This window comes from Nicotiana tabacum, chromosome 20 (assembly GCF_000715075.1).
Source record: "Nicotiana tabacum cultivar K326 chromosome 20, ASM71507v2, whole genome shotgun sequence".
In the NCBI taxonomy this organism is placed as follows: domain Eukaryota; kingdom Viridiplantae; phylum Streptophyta; class Magnoliopsida; order Solanales; family Solanaceae; genus Nicotiana; species Nicotiana tabacum.
Window position 1 is genome coordinate 47,971,003 of NC_134099.1, and position 24,229 is coordinate 47,995,231.

At 38.2% G+C, this 24,229-nt stretch overlaps 1 protein-coding gene across 1 annotated transcript; it reads left to right on the top strand.

Moving 5' to 3' along the window:
• LOC107778621 (putative anion transporter 1, chloroplastic) lies at window positions 1–23,912 on the top strand. The gene is made up of 6 exons (XM_016598910.2): window positions 1–478; window positions 20,363–20,500; window positions 21,102–21,203; window positions 21,615–21,680; window positions 22,896–22,980; window positions 23,679–23,912. Exons 2-6 carry the CDS (start codon window positions 20,420–20,422, stop codon window positions 23,774–23,776), a joined length of 432 nt encoding a protein of 143 aa, XP_016454396.2. The 5' UTR covers window positions 1–478; window positions 20,363–20,419; the 3' UTR covers window positions 23,777–23,912.
• Window positions 23,913–24,229: the final 317 nt, after the last annotated feature.

Here is a 24,229-nt window from a genome sequence, read left to right on the forward strand (position 1 = left end):
AACGAAGAGAACTCACGGCTGAACTCTCCAAAATTCCTCTCTCTCTAAATAGTGATTCCTCTACTCTAAAATTCCGTTCTTTTTTTTTGTGTTTTGTTTTTTTGTTTGGATATTCTTCTTCCCCTACACATAAAGAACAGTTGCGATCCCAAAAATAGAGTTGCACAGCAGCTGGGAACAATGAAAATGCTGCTGCAGCAGCAAGAGCTATTCAAGGTCGCTTAAACCTATCTTTCTCGCCACCTAAAAGATCGGTTCCATCTCCCTAAAAAAACAGCAGCTAAAATCCATGAAAAACAGCTCCGAAACAATAAAAACGCAACATCATTAGCCCTATGAAATACACCCATAAACGCAGCAAAGATCCGACTTTATCTTCCCGTTTATTCGAGGTTCGTTGAGGTTCCGGCAAGTCATTTGGTTTCCTGTTCGAGGTTCTCGTTTGCTTGATGATTTGAGAATAACTGCAACTGTAAAGGTTCGATCTTATTTCAGATTCTATGTCAATGTTTGAATGCTTAATTCGTTGTTCTAGTTGGAATACTCCCGTCGTTCCAATTTATGTGAATCTGTTTGACTGGACACGGAGTTTAAGTAAAAACTGAAGACTTTTGGAATTTGTGGTCCTAAACAAGTTCAAATGGGGCCCAGAGTATTTGTGTGGTTATAAAAACTCCTCATTAAGGGTAAAGTTGTAACTTTAAGCTAAATTGTTACCAAATTTAGAAAGGGTTCATTCTTTTTGGAACGGACCAAAAAGGAAATAGATTCACATAAACTGGAACAGAGGGAGTAATATTTATGTTTTGATCAAGTATATAGTTCTCTGTTTTGGACTTTAGATGCCTTTTGATATTTGTAGTAAGATTCTATGTTTTTTTTTTTCAAAATTTTCTTTTATATTATATTGGTTGATATTATGTTGATCTCTTGGTTATAGTTTATTTTGTCTAAATTCATTGTAGTAGTAGTAGTTATCTATTGAAGAATTTTGTCATAGACCATGTATTGCCAAATTGGGTTTGAAAGTGAAGGGTTGGGTTTGGTTATGATTGCTTCTGATATTTGTTTCTTAGCCGACTACTCACATTTGTGGAAATTCGTCATTTGTTAATGTACGGTATAATGTGATAATATGTGTTCTTTCCTTTAATGTTACTCCCTCCGTTCCAATTTATATGAACCTGTTTGACTGGGCACAGAGTTTAAGAAAAAAATGAAGACTTTTGGAATTTGTGGTCCTAAACAAGTCCAAATGGGGCCCAGAGTATTTGTGTGGTTATAAAAGCTTCTCATTAAGGGTAGAGTTGTAACTTTAAGCTAAATTGTTACCAAATTTAGAAAGGGTTCATTCTTTTTGGAATGGATCAAAAAGGAAATAGGTTCACATAAACTGGAACATAGGGAGTAGTTTATTATCGTTCACTATTAATTTTTCATGAATTTCTGTAACTTGAGGATTATTTTTCATTTTCTGAGTAGTAGTGGGTTCAGCATTGTTTTCCGTGGTAATATTTGTATGCTTAATGTAATATTCAATAATGGGAGGTGTGCCATTCACAAGACAATTCGTAACCCATGGCCCTCATGTAATTAATACTACTTCCTTGGAAATCGAGGCGTGCCATTTAGTTGAATTTTTCATTGCCCTCACAAATTTGAAAGTGCGTAGTTGCTTTAGTCGCACTATTTAAAAATTACTTCCTTAAACTCGGGTGTGCATTTATGCGACCCAAATCAAAATCTCAACAACATTAGATGAAATGTGTCGTAGACCGCATGTGCATTTATGTGACGTGGTCCAAGATGTATTTTAGATGGCGTTGGATCTTCCTAAAAAATAAATATATTTAAATTAAAGCGGTTATAAAGTTAAAATTGAACCATAGTCTAAAACATGTATTAAAATCAGATAATAGGCCAATTATGACAGTTGAGCGACCGTGCTAAAACCACGGAACTCGGAAATGCCTAATACCTTCTCTCGGATTAACAGAATTTCTTACCCGGATTTCTGTGTTCGCGGACTGTAAAACATAGTCAATTTTTTCCTCGATTCGGGATTTGAACCGGTGACTTGGGACACCATATAATTATCCCAAGTGGTGACTCTGAAGTTAATAAATAAATAAATCCCGTTTCGATTGTCACTTTAAGTTAGAAAAAACTCCCTTCCGGAGGTGTAGGTAAAAAGGAGGTGTGACATCAGGTATCTGCTCCTAAGGTGGAGCAACTGGTGGATCCACATGTGCTTCTCTAGCTGTTGTACGAGTTGCATGTCGGCCTCTACTGCGGCCCTAGCTGGTGGTACTTGTAGTCGTTTGCCCGATCCGGTAGCATGTGTCTTTACCATCTGTGAGAGATTAGAATAATATAACTTTTTCTCAGAATTAATAAATCTGCATGACAAGAATATAAGAAAGTGAAGCTTCTTATGGGTTTGGTAACCTCTCAAAGATAAGTACAGACGTCTTTGTACTGATCCGCAAGACTTTATTAAACCTGCTCTTAACTCGTAATACGTATGAACCTAGGGCTCAGATAACAACTTGTCGAGACCGAAAATCCCTACCCGTCATTGTGGCACCTAACATCCGGTTAGGCAAGACGAAACATGATAACAAAGGCAACAAAATAATGAAATTTATAGAAATAGCATAAGTCTGAAGTCTTAGTACAATAAAACTACTATACAAAGTCCCCAAAAACTGGTAAGTACGGAGTCATGAGCCTATAAGTGGAATATAATTCTAAAACTGAACAATAAATACACTATCCGAACTGTAAAAATAGTATGAAAGAAAAAGACAATTCAAACTGCGACCAAGGATACAACTCTACCTTGTTTGTAGCAGATAGTCCAACAAGCAAGCCTACTGTTGATAACTGGTACCCACACCTGGATCTGCACAATTAAGTGCAAAGTATTGTATGAGTACAATCAACCCAATGTACTCAATAAGTATCGTAAATAAACATGGCGATGTAAGAGAAACACGAATTATCAAATGCTGCTGGATATCACATATGCGGTTTCATCTTTTAAATTGGTACAAAACAATATTTGAATCAATCACAAAGTTCAGTAAGAAAAACATTTGTGTGTATGTGTACATTTTCTTAAATATCCCGCTCAGTCAATATCTTGTCATATAGAGATGATGTTCAGTTAAATCAAATAAATGATCAAGGAAATTTCAAATAAAGATGAAATGCAAAATGCAAACAAAACACTGGCCAATGTTAATCAACCTTTCCATATCCGTACCAAATAACTAATCAGTTCCTCAATAATCGCGTGTACACATCATGAGAGAAACATTAGAGGGTGACCTTAGGGGATGGATCCGTATCCACATGCTGCACGGACAACTCATATGATACATAAACAACTTATGTGTTAATAATAGAACACGCATGGAGAACTCACGTGCTGCACGGAAAACTCACGTGCTAATAATATCGATATTTACATCCACACAAACAACTCACATGCCAACAAATACAATCTTCCTGGCATGGTCATAGGCACAAGAACACAATTCGCCCGACATGGTCACAGGCACCCAACTCGATCACATCATACATGAGCAAATAAACATGAATACATGTATGAAATGACTGAATAACAAATCTCATCCTCTTGGACTGGTATAAACGACATGCTAAAGTTTAGTCAGGTGCAAGTGTACTATCATATCTCAAACCGAAAATCTCATCAAGAAGTAACATCTATCAGTTCATTCAGGGATTAAGCCCTTATGTAGGCTCAAACATGGCCCAAATAGTTCACAACAATGTCATAAATGTCCGAGGCATCATAACTTGAGGTTTAACAGTCAAATTCTAGGCTTATAAGAGCTTGAGCACAACTTGAACATGAAGTGTCCGCACATGGGTTCAACCCTATGCATGTGCGCACCCAATAACACGTAGCTATCAATGTAATTCTTGAAAATAGTGCCCCCACTGAGTTGAGATAAGATGTTTACCTTAAGCAAATCAAATTACTCGACTAGCAAGCTCTTCCCACAGGTATCAATCTCCAAAAGGCTAGAATCTAGCAAAAATGACGTAATACTATAAGTAAAAGTTATAGGAATTGATTCCAAATGATAAATCTAAGATCTTTAACCAAATCAAAAAGTCTAACCCGGGCGCGCGTCTTGGAATCTGACAAAAGTTACAAAATTCGAACAACCATTCCATAATGCGTCCAACCATACCAAAAGCATTCATTTTTGACATCAAATCGCCTTTCCAATCCTCAAAATATGGTTTATGAAGTTTCTAAAAGTTTCCCCAATTTTTCAAACCCAAAACTCTAATCAAATGGTAAAAACAATGATAGATTCATGTATATTAACCAAATCCGAATTAGAATTACTTACCCCAATCAACTCCATAAAAATCCCTTCAAGAATCTCCTAAACCCGAGCTCTCTAGCACAAAATATTAAAAATAGGTCCAAACCCTCGATTTTTAAATTAAATCTCTACTGCCCAAAAGTTCCTCTTCGCAATCACGAAAGGTCCCTCGCGATCACGATGAACAAAAGGATGTTGCCCTAAAATATGACCTTCGTGAACGTGATGCACAAAAATTCGAATCTACATGATCACAGTCTCCCTCTCACGATCGCGAAGAACAAACGTGTGGGCTTCTAGGCCTCCCCTTTCCTTCTTCGTGAACGCGGTACCACACACGCGTTCGCGTAATATCACTGAACAAAGCTCCACAATCACGGACCAACTCTCGCGAACATGTAGAACATTTTCACCATTCACCTAAATGAAACCAGATAATTGAACATGAGCAATCCCACAAAGTCAAAAATGAAGCCGAACTTGATCTGAATCACACCCAACGTCTGTCGCGTCTCCTTTTTCCCTCCTTTTCGTCAGAAAATCAGGTTTATGACATTTTTGGGTATAGGACAACTCATTCCTTTTGGGAACGGGGTTTGAATTTTGAAGAGTCACCACCTAATGACTTAAGGTGCATTAGGACACCTATAGGGTTCATTTCTAAGTTTGTTTGATAACAAGTGATAGGGTAAGGGCTTGAAATAATCTTAATGGGAATGTGTTAGGCACTGCTCAGGATCCACTAGCGTGGTTCCCGGCCAGACAATTTTGTAAATTTGTACAGTCAGCAAATAGACAAGTATAGGCTCAAATAGTAGGGGATTTGAGTTTAAACACATAAGAGTTTGAAGACAATCATTAAAAGGCAAATTTTAAAAAAGAGTTACAGTTTTACAAATACTTGAGAATATAAAAAGGAGGGGGGAGTATTAGGTTTGTTTATAATATGGATCACATCAATGCGATACCCAGTATGACACTCCTTAGAAGAGGTGATACACGTGGTATTAGCGCACCTGTCATCATATCCATATCTACCCTTCCCACCCCGTTAAGATATTAAAGTGTGGATTAGTCTCGACCTCTATTGCATGCTATTATCCATCCCATTCCTATTAGTCCCGGAGGAATTAGGACTATTATTCCTATAAGAGGGAGGATTTAGGCTGACTCTTAGGTTTTAAAGGTAAAAGGCTAAGGCGACAGACAAAACATGTAGGACTGCATTTAAAAGGGAAACATATAAACAATTAAGAGGCTCATATATACCTCCGCAGACAAAGCATATAAATAGTATGACTTAAACACAGTTGGGGTCAGAATTTAAATTACTAAGGCAGGGTGTTTTAATCGTTAAACTAGACCAATTTATTACATAACTCAAATAAGAAGTCCGAATCAGACCTGCCTGCTGGTTGTAGCAGTGCTAATTAAACAAAGGCAAGATCAGTTTTAACATTATTACCTAAGGCTTGCCTAGGCGCAGTAGTGAGCATGATATCTATTACTGATTAAGGGTGTAGTAAAATAGTAAACAATTTGAAATGAGCGATTTGGATCCTATAGGCATGCTTTTTAAACGTATTAATTTCAAAGACGGGTTATTTAAAGTGATTCAGAACTGTATGAGTCAAACCAATTTTTTAACTAAACTGGTTTTAGATCCCATAGACATGATCTCTATTATAGCTGATTTTAATTCCTACGGACATGGTATCTAAGTATTAAAGGCTGATTTTGGTCCTATACGGATGGTATCTAATTGAACATAAAGTGAAGCAGGCAGGATTCATTTGATCATAGCGAAATTCCTATAGGCATGATTTCTATGAAAAATTGATTTTTTTGATCTTATAGGCATGACATCTAATTTCAAAGGTGATTTTAACCTTGTTGGCATGATGTCTGATTATAGCCATTTAGACCCTATAGGCATGGTGTCTAAGTGTGGAAGTAAAACATGTAGAATTTATTAAACAGATTCTATAATCATGTTATCTACCCTTATAATAGCTAAAGCATGCATAATTACCCCGTCCCTTTTCACTAGCCAACCCCAATATTTGTTACAAATTATTACAGACCAAAAATAACTGAATTACATCAGAAAAGTGCAAAAATAAGAAGTTACAACCATAGGAAGCCTGATTCTTGACTTCCTCTCTGAGTTATGGAATAAACTACCTCAAATGCCCATGTTGTTTCAAAGCCTTTCTCAAACCTGGGTGTGTCAAAGTTCCCTAAGGGTCTTAAGGGACCTCGGGCAGTGCTTACACCCAGGTTTGCATAACCATACAGAAATAAGTGCAGTGTGGAAGGGCCAACCCTTATGTGTCCAAGTTCAAAGAGAGCTCAAGGGTCCCAAGGCAAGGCTCACACAAGAGGGCATAACCTAGGTTCTAAGAATATAGTGGAAGTGCATAACACACAGTTTTTTTTAAACAAAAAAGAGTTTGTTTAAAACTGGACTAGTAAGTCCATTTTTTTAAGGTAATCAGTAGCAGAAGTGTTTAAAATCAGTTGGCAATGATCAAAACACAGAATTAATAGTCATAAAAGGGGTCAAAGGGGTTTTGGGAATACATTGTTTTTAAGCACATAACCCAGCAGGGGTCTGGTTTGGTCATGCACAGCAATAGGTGATGCTGGCATGGCCACAAACCAACCAAAGGAACACAAACACATAGAGGAGATATGGGGTTTGGGATGCTACACATAGAAGAGCATTAATTTAAAAGGGGAAGGGAACATATTTCAGCATGTTATTAATGTAACTTGACTGCAGAAACATAAGCAGAAGTAGACAAGAATGAGAGTAGTTGGAACAATTAAAGAAACATGTTGTTGTTGATGCTTGATAATTAACTAGGACATACCAGTAGAGAAGTAAAGTGCAGAAAGGAAAAGTAAGCAAAATTCCACAGTCTAGCCTTAGCTTTCAGCCGGCTAGACAAAAGCAGTAGCATAAGTAGTAGTAGAGAAAAAGAGAGAAAGTTTTGAGTGTAAGTGTGCGTTCTTGAACTCAAATTGTTCGTGTCTTTGAAAAAAGAGGGGGTGGGTATTTATAGTTTTACAAATGAGTGAAGAAGAGGTAAAGTCTTAAACACAAACATGGAAATAATCACAATCAGAATTAATTAACAAAAGTGATTCCCTTTAATTAAGGAATCACTGTTTAACGGGTAGTAACATGTTTAATTAAGGAAAGAAATCAGTTTGGGGACAGATTGATTATTTCCATATAAAGGGGTAGTAAAAGTATGAAGTAAATAACCAAGTCTAAGTACAAAATAGGCTTATTTTGGGAAAGGATTTAGCAAGGTAAAACATCACAGTAAAAGAAAGGAATCAATTAATTTTAAACAGATGAGTAAAAAATTAGGGCTCGTAAGAAAATCTTTTACAATTAGTCGGAAGATCGATGAAATCAAGATCAATCAAGAAAGGAACATGATTCTGCACTTCACCATATAAATAGCAAAGGATGAACAAGCATGTAGAGTTATACATTTTGACAAAAAGAAGCAACACAAACATACAGAAGCAGTAGGGGTAAGCTAGGGTTCAGTAGCAAGAAAATATTCGAAGCACAATAGTCAGGTAGATCAAGTAGTCACATAGAATTAATAGTGAAGAAGAACATAGTAACAGGTAAAGAGAGTCAGAAACAAGTAAAGCTTTCACAGTAACAAGTGATGCAAAAATTCTAGGAAATTAGGGCTACAACGGTAGTCGAATTTAAGAGATGATAAGAACTCAAAATCAGATGAGTCAAACAAGGAAAAAAGAGTCATAAACGAAGAACTTAAAATAAGCACAAATTTAAGCAAACAATTTCAGAACTCGGATAAGACCAAAAATGAACTAGGGTTTTTAACATGCTGAAATAGATAGAAGAACAACATGAGCATATCGTTTTAAACATAGCAAAATCACAGACAACATTAAAATCAGAGAAGAGCTCTTTTGAAAAACATAAAGGAAAACCCTAATCGTCGAAAAAATGAAGAGTTGTTTTGAAAGAAAAATTAAAGAACCTTCGAGAAAGCACTTAAGAAGTTCGGTATTGAGTGGGTACTGGAGTCTTGATAGATCTGAAGAAAATTGCAAGATCTTAAAGATTAGGGTTTCGGAAAACCCTTAAAAGATGAGAAAGACCTTGAGAGTTACCGATCTAACCAGAAAAGTCAAGGATCTGCCTTGAAAGGACATGAATGACCGGAGAAAGGTCATGGATGGCCGGAGAAAGGTCATGGATGGCCGGAGAAAGGCCATGAATAGAAGTCGAGCAAGGACTGGACCAGATTCCTTTGAGGTCTGACCATGAAACCCTAGAAACAAACACTCAGGAGCCATAGGAGGTCGATGCACATCTCAAATGTCCATGAGAGGCCATGTATTAGGCAGTGGTTGAGGTGGATTAGGGTGGAATTAGATGGAGATGGCTTGGGTTCATGTGAGGTTGCAGAGAGAATTGAGAGGGAAGGGAACCAGAGGCAGCGGGTGGTGGGAAATGAGTTAGGTTTAGGGGTCGTTCAGGGTTAAAATGGTAAATAGTGGTCATTGATCTAAATGATCAACGGCCTAGATTTAAAAGGGTAGGTGTGGAATTCGGGTTGGGCCAGTTAAACTGGGTTAGGGGTCGGGTTTAAATGAAATTGGGCCGGGTAAATTGGGTCTGATTTGGGGTCTGATTTAGGCTACAATTTAAATGCAATTGGGCTATTATTTAAATAGCCAATTTTCCCCTTTTAAATTTATAAAAAATAGTAAAAGTAATTCTTGAAATACATTGAAAGAACTAAAATGATTTATCATATACAATTAATAATTTAAAAATACAGGGCTTAATTTTATGAATATAGAATACAATTAAACCTTAAAATGGCTATTATGCAATTAGCTTTAAAATATACTAAATAAAATTGTAAAAATATGTAAAAATTACCTTAGCTATATTTTTGAATAAAAATAAAAATCTAATAGATGAATTACCAAAAATATAATTTTGAAAGTAGTTATCGGGATTTTATGGATAAAAAGGGAAATAGATTGATTTAAAAACCTTTAAAAAGTATGGAAAAATGATAAAACGCTTGGATATGCTTACATATACATATATATGACATTTTGAAGTTATTTTGCATATTAAAAATATATAGAGAAAAATTGGATATCAACAGCTGCCCCTCTTTACCCGGGAAGAATGAAAGAGTTGTCGGGTAAAGATATGATGACCAATTTTGACCGAGCGAAATGATTTGAAGAGGTGTAGGCCGCACCCTGGCTTTTGAGCTGCCTACATATCCCTGGTTTTACAGAAATCAGGTCATATGTAGTTCAGGATCCATCGACAGAGTATACCGATGAAGCGGTTTCAAAGATGGATGCAATATCCAGGGCGGGGTGAGTGGACGACTTGTGGGAATGGTTAAGATTTGATATGGCTAAGGGAATTGGAGCGGGATTACTCCTGTCGGGATGGTCATTGCTCGCCGGTTTACCTGCAAATAGAAGCAAAACAAGCATATACTGTGCATAAATTTAAACATGATACAAATTCCCGTCGGACCATGAATGTTGTCTTTGGACGGTTAGGATGGCGTCCTTAGACCATGACGTCATGGGCCATGAAGTGTATGATAATGGATTTGTAGGCCCTGAAATGATGTTCTCGGGCTATGAAGATGGTGCCTTCGAACAATGACGCCTTCGGATGAGTTGGCGATATTTTAGCCCATGAAGGAAGCAATAGCATGATGCGGACAAGACAAAGCTTAGTCTTGCGGATTGAAGGGAAGAGCCTAGCCCATAAGAAAAGCGAAATAAATAGTGCTTGGTATAGTTCTTAGTTTCGAAGAAAATTGGAGGCAGAGCTTAGCCTCAGAAGGTAGAATGATAGCCTTGTGCAAAGGTGCGAATGTAGGTGGAGGTAGAGCTTAACCTCGGAAGGCAAAATGGTATCCTTATGAAAGATGCAGATGGAGATAGCGTTTAGTCTCAGAAGATAGAAAGGCAGATAGCGTTTAGTCTCGGAAGGCATAAAGGTAGCCTTATGCAAGAATGCAGATGGAGACGACATTTAGTCTCAGAAGGCAGAAAGGTAGCCTTATGCAAGAATGTAAATGGAGACTGCGTTTAGTCTCGAAAGGCAGAATGGTAGCCTTATGCAAGAATGTAGATGGAGACGGCGTTTAGTCTCGGAAGGCAGAATGGTAGCCTTATGCAAGAATGCAAATAACGAGTGATAGTAGAGTTTTTTTGGTTGATAGCAGATTGCGATGTCGTGATTATTGAGAGCATTGTGACAGACGGAGCATCACTGGCGTGTGCGGGTAGCAAATGTTGGTTAGTGTGACGGTTCGAAGAGTTGTATTTCTGAATAATGTTTGTCCCATGAGTATATAGTATGTTTAATGATTTTGCAATCCTAGTGCCTGCATCCAAAGAAAAATTATGAGTTTTGTAAGGGGGAGGTTAGTTCGTATCCCCGCTGGCTTTGCTTGACCTGCTTGACTTTGATCTGGAGATATTGTATGTATCATTGGGTTAGTGTTGCTAAACAAAGCAGTTCCGATAATAAACATGCATGATTTTTGTAAAAGTATGCCACAAATGTATAATTAAAATGGTTTTTTTAGATGAACTGATGACTGTGACGTGGTTCGGGACATTGCAACCTTTCTTGCTACAGAATTTTGAGGGTCCTCCTCAAAATTCTGCCCCAGTTTAATGGGTTGATTCTTCTGGCTATTGCTTGCGATGATCGGCTGAAATTATTTCAAAATTTTGAGGGTCCTCCTCAAAATTCTGCCCTAGTTTCCAATTGCGGGTGGAAATGAAACTTTTATTGAATTGTAACCGAACCCATAGGTCTGCCTACGTATCCCCTCTTAAACGAGAATCAGGTCAGGCATAGTTCAATTTACATCATATATAGGGGAAGCATAAAGATTACACATAGTAACGCTTGACTTCATCCGAATTAATCGGCTTTGGCCAGATTTCACCGTCCATTTGTGCGAGTATGAGGGCTCCTCCTGTTAGAACCCAGTGAACCATGTATGGACCCTGTGAGTTGGGGGAGAACTTCCCCTTGGCTTCATCATGATGTAGAAAAATTTTCTTTAACACCAGTTGTGCCGGTGTGAACTGTATTGACTTGACTCTTTTGCTGAAGGCTCTGGACATTCTTTTCTGATATAGTTGACCATGGCAGAATGTGTTCATTCTCTTTCTGTTTATAAGGCTAGTTGCTCATAAGGACTTTTTACCCACTCTGTGTCATCAAGCTCAGCTTCTTGTATGATCCTTAGGGAATGAATTTCTACTTCAGCGAGAATGACAGTCTCTGTACCATAAACCAGCATATAGGGGGTTGCCCTGGTTGATGTGCGGACTGTGGTGCGATACCCCAATAGAGCAAATGATAACTTCTCGTGCCACTGTTTATGCTTTTCTATCATTTTCCTCAATATCTTCTTGATATTCTTGTTGGCGGCTTCTACAGCTCCATTCATTTGAGGCATGTAGGCTGTGGAATTCTTGTGTCTGATCTTGAAAGTTTCACACATAGCTTTCATCAAGTCGTTGTTGAGGTTGGAGCCATTATCAGTAATGATTGATTCTGGAATCCCGAATCGGCAAACAATACGGTCGCAAACAAAGTCTGCCACAATTTTCTTAGTTACTACTCTGTAAGATGTTGCTTCTACCCACTTGGTGAAATAGTCGATGGCTACTAAAATAAACATGTGTCCATTGGAGGCGACAGGCTCGATTGGTCCAATAACATCCATCCCCTTGTCGGCGAACGGCCATGGCGAGCTTGTTGTATTAAGCTCATTTGGAGGTACCTTTATCATGTCTGCATGTATCTGACAGTAGTGGCATTTCCGGACATACTGGATGTAGTCCGTTTCCATGGTCATCCAAAAGTAACCTTCTCGGAGTATCTTCTTTTCTAAAACAAAACCGTTCATATATGGACCGCAGGTCCCAGCATGAATTATTTATAGTAACGTGGATGCTTCCTTTGCGTCGACAAACCTTAGTAATCCCAAATCGAGAGTCCTCCTATATAGGATTCCTCCGGTATGAAAGAAATTGTTGGACAACCTCCGAAGTGTGCATTTTTGAGTAGGGTTTGCAAGCTCTGGGTACTCTCCTTTTGCCAAATATTCCTTGATATCATAAAACCATGGCTTTCCGTCTGCGTCTTCGTCAACATGGGCACAGTTAGCTGGCTGATCATGGAATTTTACTGGAATGGGATCAATGAAATTCTTGTCCGGATGTTGTATCATAGATGACAGGGTAGCCAATGCATCGGCGAACTCATTCTGGACTCTGGGAACATGTTGGAACTCCGTCTTCGTGAACTTTTTCCTGAGTTCATGTACATGATGCAAATACGGAGTATCTTGGAGTTTTTGGTTACCCATTCTTCTCGTACCTGATGTATAAGTAATTTTGTATCTCCAATCACTAATAACTCTTGAACATTCATGTCAATGGACATTTTGAGCCCTAGGATGCAAGCTTCATATTCGACCATGTTGTTGGTGCACGGAACCTGAGTTTGGCGGACACCGGATAATGTTGACCGGTTTCTGATACTAGGACAGCTCCTATGCCAACTCCTTTGAAATTCGCTGCTCCATCGAAAAACATTCTCCAACTGTCATAGGGTTCTACAATGTCTTCTCTTATGAATGATACCTCTTCATTAGGAAAGTACGTTTTTAGAGGTGGTATTCTCTATCCACGGGATTCTTAGCAAGGTGGTTTGCCAGTGCTTGTCCCTTGACCGCTTTCTGAGTTACATAAATAATATCGAACTCACTTAACAGGATTTTCCACTTGGCTAGCTTGCCAGTGGGCATGGGCTTCTTAAAGATGTACTTCAAGGGGTCCATCCTTGATATGAGATATGTATTATCGGCACAGAAGTAGTGCCTCAGCTTCTGAGCTACCCAAGTTAAATCATAACAGGTGCACTCTAATAGAGAATACTAGGCCTCGTACAGGGTGAACTTCTTACTGAGATAATAGATGGCCTACTCCTTCCTCCCCATTTCATTATGCTACCCCAGAACGCAACTGAAAGCTCCATCCAATACTGCAAGGTAGAGTAATAAGGGTCTACCTGGCTCAGGCGGGACCATGACTGGTGGTGTTGACAGGTACTCCTTGATTCTGTCGAAGGCCTTCTGGCAGTCATCAGTCCATTTGGTAGTGGCATCCTTCTTCAACATCTTAAAGATTAGCTGACAGATGTAGTTAAGTCTTCCCAAGAAAGTCATCACATCATTCTTATTCTTTGGCGGTGGCAATTCTTGAATAGATTTGACTTTTGATGGATCCAGTTCTATTCCTTTGCGACTCACAATAAACCACCCAAGCAATTTTCCAGCAAGAACCCAAATGCGCACTTCGTGGGATTCAGTTCCAGGTTGTACCTTCGCAATCTATTGAAGAACTTCCTCAAATCTTCCATGTGATCAATGGCCTCCTTGGACTTGATGATGACATTATCTACATATACCTCAATATCCTTATGTATCATAGCATGGAAAATGGTAGTCATGGCCCTCTTGTAGGTGGCCCCTACATTCTTCGGGCCGAATGGCATCATCTTGTAACAGTACATTCCCCATGGCGTAATGAAAGCCGTTTTCTCAGCTTCTTCTTTATCCATCCAGATCTGATGATAACCAGCGGAACAATCTACAAATGATTGCAACTCATGCTTGGCACAATAGTCAATTAGGATGTGTATATTCGGCAAAAGGAAGTCATCTTTCAAACTGACCCGGTTGAGATCCCGGTAGTCGACACAGACTCTGACCTTCCCATCCTTCTTTGGCACTAGCACAATGTTGGCTAACCATGCTGGGTATTCTACTACATTGAGAACCTTAGCTCTGACTTGCTTAGTGACTTCTTCTTTTATTTTCAAACTCATATCAGGCTTGAACTTTCTGAGCTTTTGCTTTACTGGCGGACATGTCGGATTGATTGGCAGTTTATGAGCCACAATAGATGTACTCAGACCAGTTATGTCATTATACGACCAGGCGAATATGTCCTCATATTCTTTTAGATGTTCTGTGTATTCTTTCATTTCTGATGGCGATAGGTGAACGTTGATTTGTGTTTCCTTGACGTTTTCTACATCTCCTAGGTTAACAATTTTGGTCTCCTTCAGGTTGGACTTAGGTCTGTTCTCAAAGTTCTCGACTTCTCTAACAATCTCGCCGGGTATGTCATCTTCCTCTGAATCAATGTATGTTTGTTGCGTTGTCTCATTGCATGTCACAGTCATTAGTTCATCAAGATAGGTAATAGTAATGCCCGAGGCTCGTCGGGCTCTGGTTGTCCTGATGGTCCAATTGTTGAGGCATGCCCCTTTGCTCACAACCTGTATGGAAGGTCCTTCCTCCCCCTCCTCCTCGAGAACAACACAATAGTCCATATCATTGTCTTCTAGGAACAAATTCTTTACCGCTGCAAGTGTTTCTTCTTCGTCTAACCCATAAACGATGTCAGCCTATTGGAAAGTCTGCTCCAGACATGGTATTGGCTGCTCTAGCGGATAATAAGAACCACGCCATAGTGGCGACTAGTTGTTGAATTCTTCCCAGGTGTAATCATATCCCAAACCGAAGGTAGTGCCATGTTTCTTGAGTTTTATGGGCTTAGTGATTCCTTGGAGGTTCTTGCCGAGCCCCTTGCCAAGTTCGTACCCACTCCAATTCAGTATACTCTCGATTTTGTTATCCTACCATTTGTCCTTGTCAACAGCATTTACCCGTTCAATGTGATGGTAAGTCTCTCCTCCCTACTTCCTTCTTCCCTCGATCACCGGAATGGTCTGACGACTATATATGGGGTTGCTACTGTCTCCATGAATGATCACTTCCTGGTGATTCCATTTGAATTTTACTGTCTGGCGCAGCGTTGATGCTACGACCCCAGCAGCATGAATCCACAGCATGAATGGTCTGCAAGCATAGAATAATCTCCCCAATGGTGGACCTCTGGGAACCATCGAAGGCTTTCCCATTGATATCTCTGTCTTTTATCTCGTGTAGTCCTTTACCCAACTTCTTGAGTGTTACCAGCGGACAAATGTTAAGACTGGATCCTCCATCGATTAGGATTCTGGTGATGAAATAGTCCTCACATTACACGGTGATGTGCAGTGCCTTATTGTGCCCCAACCCTTCAGGTGGTAGCTCGTCCTCATGAAAGGTGATCTTATGGCTCTCTAACACTTGTCCTACCATGTTAGCCATTTCCCCGCCAGTGATGTTTCTTGGTACGTATGCTTCACTCAGCACCTTTAACAGAGCATTCTTGTGTGCCTCAAAATTTTGTAGCAAAGCAAGAATGGAGATTTGCGTTGGTGTTTTGTTCAACTAGTCGATGACCAAGTATTCCTTGGCCTGTATCTTTCTCTAGAGGTCGTCTGGACCTGTCTCAATAATGGGTGGCCGATTGGAGGCCTACTTGCTTGACTCAGCTATAGTTCTCGTTATGCCCTGTGTTGCAATAGTATCTTCGAACCTGACCTTGCCTTTCCTTCTCGCCTCGGCTGTATTGTCCCAGGGTACAGCCTTTTTATGGAATGGTGTCATGGTCAACATCGCCACTAGGATCAGTGTGGCTACCCTTGCTCCGAACGGAGCGTGTGCTTTGGGTGGCAAAACTGCAACCTCAAATGGTGTGGGTGCATTTGTTGGAGACATGAATTCAACCTCAATTTGTGTTGGTGTTTTTGTAGATGACGTTGCTTCAAACATAAGTGACAGACATATTCACCTCAGCATCCTCAGATGGTTGAATCTGTACTATGATCGGATTAAGGGTAACTATTGGCTTCTTTGGGTCATCACCTTCTGCGATCAACCCAATCGATCCCTCGGGATCCTAGCCATCTTCTATTTCAATCATGTGGATACCTCCACCCTTATGGTCTGGCATAGGGTTGTTGCGGACATTTGGAGCGGGTTTCTTTGCCATAATAATCTTGTTATCAATTAAAGACTGGATCTTTCTTTCAAGGAACGACATTCATCGATGGTGTGCCCTTTCATGTGGGAGTGGTATGCACAGGATTTGTTTGGGTTAACTCACTGAGAAAGGTTCTCAGGGGTTGCAACACAGATGGGGGTGACATAACCAGCGGCTTTGAGTCTCTCACACAACTGGTCAATGGGTTCAACAATGGATGTATATTGTTTTAGAGGTCTGCAATCGAAATTTGGCCGAGATCTAGGGAAGTTTTGGCGTGCAGGAGGTGATTGATAGTGGGATGGATAAGAATTATAGGTTTGATTAACATGTATGGGTTGGGAGTATCTGGGTGAAATAGGTTGATATGTAGGAGGTGGAGGTGACTGATAAGTTGGTGGTGGAGCTTGGTATGATGGTGAGGGTGCTTGGTAGTTCGGAGTTGGCTGATATGTGAGTGGAGGTATTGGGTAAGTTTGGTATTTGATGGGAGATTTGGTCCTCTGTGCAACCATTACGGCCCCCACATCCCTTTTCTTGGACACACCACCAGACTATAAAGCCTTATTGGTAGCTTGAAAGGCCTCGAAGTTTGTAACCATACCGATTTTGATACCTATATGTAATTTTGGTGTAAACATGAACTTTTCTAATTCTTAAATAAGATATAAACTTATGAAAATCTTCTTCACGAGAAAGTTGATAGACCAAAGATTTAGTGGAGATAAACATTTGACATTTTTTTTTTACTATTATATGATATTGGGTCCCAGTGCATTAATTTGGTTCATGAACACATGACAATTGACCAAGATCAAAGGTTCCACATCTATCTTCAAGAGTAAGGTTGGACAGTTTAGGCTGTAAAGATACACTCTACCTTTTATGGTAGATTTTTGTAAGTCCAAATACATAAAGAACCCGTTAAACTTGTCACGAAATTTCATTTAGACACCTCAACTGAGCCAATTACCTGTTGAACACTCAAATTACTATCAAAGTGTGTCTACCGAACACCTCACTCCTACATGGCACAATTAGTGAATCTCACCTAGAGTCAAGCACGTGAAGCCGTGAATAACTGAAATGTTTCTTTTTTCAAATATTTTTTTCCTTTGACTTTCTCCTTCATCTTCCTCTTAATTTCTCAATGCTGGTTTCCTACAGATTCTCTTCAAAGATAAAACCTCAAAATTTTTAAAGATAAGATTTTTACTAAACACTAGCATCTAAGGTTGTCCAACCCCTTCGTGGGTCCTTTGTATCTTCCGGCGACAGAGACTGGGGGTCATGTTTTCCAGTCAAAGCTTTAGCTTTAATGATGATAGACTTGTCGTTACTATAGTAACTGATTTTATTTTAAGCTTTACTTTAAATGTTAATTTAATATTTACTAGTTGGCCGAGAAAACAGAGGTGGGTGTTGGGGTGCGATGGCGTTAGTCCAAGGGTGCAATAGGGAGTGGGGGCACCTAGAACTGAAGAGGATATGGCATGTCGAGGCTAAATGACGAGGGAAGTGATCTAACGAATTTGTGGGTTAATCTGAATTTGATAATCATGAAAGCCATCAGCGGCATGATGACCCGATTTGGTGTTTGGGTTTTGTTTTCTTAGAAGTGTGATTATAGTGTGCTGTATTTTTTAAAAAATTTCACTATAAGTTTCAAAAGGAAAGATGTGATTTTCATGTGGAGGTTGCAACCGTATAGCTTCGTGTGACCTGTAGGTCATAAATTCTAACAATGGAATTAGCCATTGATGCTTGCATCATGGTAGGCTGCTTACACTACATCCCTTGGTATGCGGCTCTTCCTCACACCCTACGTGAATGCGAAATGCTTTGTTCACCGGTTGTGATTTGGTGGTGCTTGTGGTGGTTGAGAAGGAAGCAGGTAGGGGAGGCAGAGGCCAGAGGTGGTGGGTAGAGGTGGTTGTGGAGGGAGAAGAGGAGGGGTAGGTGTTGGCTCGGTCTAAAGAGATAATGTGCATCTTTTTTATTGACATGGCTATCTTTCATTGGTTACCTTGCCACGTAAGTGTGATTGAGCTTCACACACTTATTTCTTTGCTGGGATTGAATTTTTTCGTGTTATAGACACACTTTTACACTATTTTAAGTGCTCAATAGGTAATAGGCTCAGTTGAAGTGTCTAAATAAATATTTGTGACAAGTTTAAGGGTTTGTTATATATTTTGCTTTTTTGTAATAATATTCTGCACCTAAGTTGCGCGGACTCTTCGATTTTGGTGTCGTCCTCGTCCGGATATGAGACGGGGACGGGAGCGGGATACGTCCCGGATACGGTCAACCGACTTCGGACACTTTGACCGGAGTCCATCGACAAATTTGGGAGAAAAATTGAGATTTTGATTTCTCAAAATCAAAAATAAAACAGATTTAGGAGAATGAAAGAATAATGTCCATCTTGGAGAATGAAAGAATCAATTCTACAATATTCATGTAAGTTTTTCATAGAATATCTCTCAAAATTATAATATTTTTATAGCTCTATTTTTTATTAGCCGAATTCTCGCACCCGTATCCATATCCGGATCCGCACCCCAATCTTAAAATTTAGATTTTGCCGAATCCGATACTCGGATCCGTTCCCGTATAGGATACCTGCACCCGAGTCCGAGCAACTTAGTTCTGGACTAGGTATTGGAAAATAATGTAAACCTTAGAGGTGAATGTGTCCTTGAACTTGTAATGTATGTTGAAAGGTAAGTTATCAGTGTTGGATATGGAGATATGTAGTCTTTTTTTTTTTTTGTGTGTGTGGGGGTGGGAGAGGGGGAAGGGGATTCAATTAGTTTACCTATGCAGTGCGAGAAAGAAGTCCAATGATTGTAAGGTTGTAAACAGAAGGATAAAAGCAAAGAAGGATGGTTGTTTAGAGTTTGAGAGAGCAAAGTGTGAGGGTAGGAAATTCACATGACTTCTTCCTTCTTAGGGGTCACTGTCAATATCTTGAATAGGATTAGGATCAGAGTTTTGTCCATCACTAAGAGCCCGTTTGGCCAAGCTGCTAGAAACTACTTATTTTGAAAAGTGTTTTTGCTCTCAAAATTGCTTTCCAAAAAAGTATTTTTTCAGAGTTACAGTTTGTATTTGGCCAATTTATTTGAGAAGTACTTTTTTCAATATTTGATAAGAATATTGCGCCTGGATATTTTTTCAAAAAGTACTTTTGAATGCCAAATTACAAAAAATGAAAGTAAATGTTGAGTTTACAATTAGTATATTATTTAAAAGAGAAAAATTAATTTACATATTTATTATAAAATTTAATTTTTTTTATTTAATTAGAATATAAAACATAAAGTAAAAATATATATTAAAGATTTTAAGCAATATAAAATACAGTTATCCAAAGCAATAATATTAGGTATTTAATAATTTAAATATCTCTAAATATAATCATTCAATATAAATTAAAAATATAATTAATTAATCCAATATAAAAGAAGAGATCGATTTATAGTGGAGATACTATTTCAAAAAAAATAAGAAAAGGAAAATAAAAATACGATGGAAATAAAATAAATAAAAAGGGAATGAAACAAAAAAGGAAAAGAAAAAAGCTAAATTAATGAAGGATAACTTGAAAAATATAAATTTATAGTAAATATACTTTTGTCTTAAAATAATTAATTTTCTGCTTCTGCTTCTTAAAAGAAGCTAGAATTTGTAGCTTCTTTCCAAAAGCGAAAAACTACTTCTTGTGCTACTGAAAAGCACTTCTCTATCTTGGCCAAACACATCAAATTTTCGAAAAAGTACTTTTTCTGACAAAAAAGTACTTCTAGCCTCCCGGAAGCTTGGCCAAACAAGCTCTAAATCATCAACCGTGATACTTAGTCGCATCCCACATTTAATGATTTCTACTATTAAATTATTGTTATTACTTAGAGATGGTCATAATTTTATTGTCTTTTACTGTTATTAAACATGTTTAAGCATTTCTACTGCAGGTATTAAAGTTTCATCTCACAGAATCAGGACTGTTTGCTGTCTTGCCATGGCTCACAATGGCAATCTCTGCAAATGTTGGTGGGTGGATTGCAGATTCCCTGGTGAGGAAAGGCGTATCAGTGACTGTAGTCAGAAAGGTACTAGACACCTTTATCGATGTCATTGCACTTCTTCTTCTTTCTTTTTTTTTTCTGGTTATCCACCTGGTATTCGGTACCCGTATTGTGGTCCGACTAAATTCGGATTCATGCCTGGAAGTCCCACTTGGGGGCTAAGTGCTCTAACAAAGACAACATTATACCTAGGGCTCGAACCCGAGACCTCTGGTTAAGGATGAAAGAGTATTTACTACTCCACCATAACCATTGTTGGTTGATGTTATTGCTCTTCAGTGTTAGATCTTGAGATGCTCAATACCCTATTTTATTTGTTTTCTAAAGATACCTCTGAGCACAATTATTCTTATTTAGAGTCGTGACACATTATTGTCTGCCTGTTCAACTTTACGTGGCTGCCCTCAGATAGAGAAGAAAATTTTGACTCCAATAATTTGGTTTTATTTGCATGGCTTCCTAGTCTTAAAATGCTGCCATATTTAGTATAAGGCCATCCTATGCTAAAGTCAATGTATTATCTCCTTACCAGTTTTTGAAATAGCAGTGGCTGTATAAATAAAGAAATTCACCTATCTAAAATGTTAAGACCAGCTTTTTTGAATTTGTTTGATCATTGTTGCAGATTATGCAAACAATAGGATTTCTTGGACCTGCTTTCTTTTTAACCCAGTTGAGCCATGTTGACTCTCCTGCAATGGCAGTTCTATGTATGTCATGCAGTCAGGTTTGTCTTCTTATATTAAACAACTATAATGATTCCAGCAACCGTTTGATATTCTTCAACTGTGAAAAGTGAAAACTGGTGATGTACTTGATTTTTTTTAATAAAAGGGAAGAAAACTGGTGATATATAACTAGTACGACATGTGAAATGATGCCATCGATCCCCTCTTCTCCATCTAGTCTTTAGGAAATACCATCTGTCAGCCTGCTTATGAGTTAACACTGTGGAATGTTCTGTTTCATGTTAATGGATAGAGTAGTGCTAACAAGGAGGAAATATTGAAAAAGTTGAATTAATAATATTGCGTTGTTTAGATCTCCGTCAATATTAGTTGTAGTTGATGGCATGTAATCTCTTCTAGCTTCAGCTTAAATGCTGCCACCCTTGACATCTTTTTCATTCTTGAAACAGGGAAGTGATGCGTTTTCACAATCTGGTTTGTATTCAAACCATCAGGATATAGCTCCACGGTATTCTGTGAGTATTACCTTTTCATCTTTCTCCTTCTTGTTGGTCTTTCTTAATGTCCAATGAGCTTTAAACAATATCCGGGAGTAGTGCTGGCAAAATGAGCCCATATTTTGTCAATCCGCTCATATTTTAGTGGGTTGGATGAGTAATATTTAAGTTGGGTAAAATTTGGGGTTCAACCCGTAGAAATATGGATATTCATGGGTAAAATGTGGATAAAAATATCGGTTAGTCTAGTAGGTTATCTTCCAATTTTTGCTCACTCAAAATACATGATATTTTTAAACTGAAAATGCTATAAAGGTATTCCAACTCTTCTTCCTTCATAAGTTTCTTCTCACTATAGTTGACTGTGTGTGTATTTTTTTTCCTTCTAACAATGTAAGTATTGTTTACTATTGTTTAGCGTTCTTGTTCTTTCTAGATGCATGCTTGAATACCAAAAATAGTTTAAGAAGTAGAAGCAAATTTGTATAGTTTTCCACTCACCCCCACCTCACCCTCACCCTAAATAGAAATATTATTAAGAGTACATTCTTTCATGTTGTAGATAGAGTACTTTCTTTTTTATTTCAACAAAATGAATATTTTCTTTTCATGATTTAAAAAAAATATTTTCTTTCATTTCAACAAAAAATACTTTCTTTTCATGATGTAGAAAAATATTTTCTTTCATTTCAACAAAATGATGTAGAAAAAGTATTTTCTTTCATTTTAATAAAATGAGTATTTTCTTTTCATGATGTAGAAAAAGTATTTTCTTTTCATTTATTATTAGTGATTATTGCTTGAAGTGCATTAAGCACATTTTCTTGTTAAAAAAAAGGTCATATTTTGTAGAAAAGTAACTTAAGTTTACAATATGATAGTCAAATTTGAATAAATTTTAATGAAGAAGAGTATATATTATTCTAGTTAAGATTATGTCAAAAAAAAATTATAAATTGCACTTGAAAAAATATTACTCTTATATAATATGGGTTAACCCATATTCAACCCGTCCATTTGACACCCAACTCGTTTTTCACCCGTATGAAATATGGGCGGGTTGAGACCCAACCCATTTTTGACCCGCCCATTTGCCACCACTATCTCGGAGTAACCATTTGACTTACCTTATGTTCTGAAGAAGGGATTGTTTATGATGTGTTATTGCTGCACACTAGTATAAATAGTATATCATACTGTGGGTAACATGAGTAATGTATGATATGTTTGCAGGGAGTACTACTTGGACTATCCAATACTGCTGGGGTGCTGGCTGGTGTTTTTGGCACAGCAGCAACTGGTTACATCTTGCAACATGGTATCCTTCATCATTCACATTTTAGTCCCGGATAATATTCGGCTGCCTGTGCTTCAAAATTGATGGCCGATATTCTTTATTTATGGCTGTAGTGCCAGTGGGAACGACCTATGATAGTTTGACCTCTCTGTCCACCGTACTACCAAGAACTTCTAAGATATCACTAACTATGTGGGGGTAAACAGATTATGGGCTTTCTGGTTTTAATTTCACCTGATTTCAAAAATTTCTTTTTACTAAATCAACGCTTTAAATAATAATTGCTTATGGTTTACACGATAGAATCACTTTTGGAACTATATAACATATATTATTTCTTTAAGAGTGACTATCTTTAAATTATGCGGCCAGTGATTATCTGTAAATTGTACGTTCAATAATCAGTTATTTAGGTGATATGCTTGGTGATTATTTGAGTTTCACCTGTTCTTGTTATTAATGAGTAGAGTTGCTTTCAGCTGATCAAGACTACCATCTTAGAAACATAGTTTACCCAAAGCATTAGCTCTTTCAGAAGCTACAGAATGATCTTAATCGTGTTGCAGTGTCAAGTTTGTTCAGTAGGGCACTTCAACTGCACTTCATCTGCTGTCATGCTAGAACAGTGTTTAGAGTCTTTGAAACCTAATAATGACATTTCGCCCTTCAAAAGCATGTGTGCATTTAATAAATTTATTTTATGTTGTCTGGCTCCTCAGGTTCTTGGGATGATGTCTTTAAGGTTTCAGTTGGGCTTTACTTGGTTGGAACTGTAGTTTGGAATGCCTTTTCGACTGGTGAGAAGATTATTGACTGAAACTTTTAACTGATTTCCATGGAGGCAGCAACTTAAGCCCTTCGAGTTATGCTGGACGTTAGCTGCAATCACGAAGGCGTGACTATTCGAGTTGAAAAGAGTTTTAGACAGATTTAGTTGAGAATAGGTGGGAATACTTTTGGCAGTGCCAGAAGACGAGAATGGGGAACAAATTTTTGACACTGGGTTGATTAAACCAGGAGATTCCAGGATTTCCACGACTATACAAGACTATATTTCACCTCATGCAACAACCACATGAAGAAGAATACATCACTGACATAGCTTGTAAATCTGTTTTAAGTTACTAATCAAATTCTGCAATAGTATATACCTAAAAACAGTTTCTATGTTTTCTTGTAATAATTATGAACCGACGTATTTAATTCCACTAACCAATTTTTGGCTTGTTGCGTGGTAGACAGTAATTCTATTACAAATATTTTACAGTAA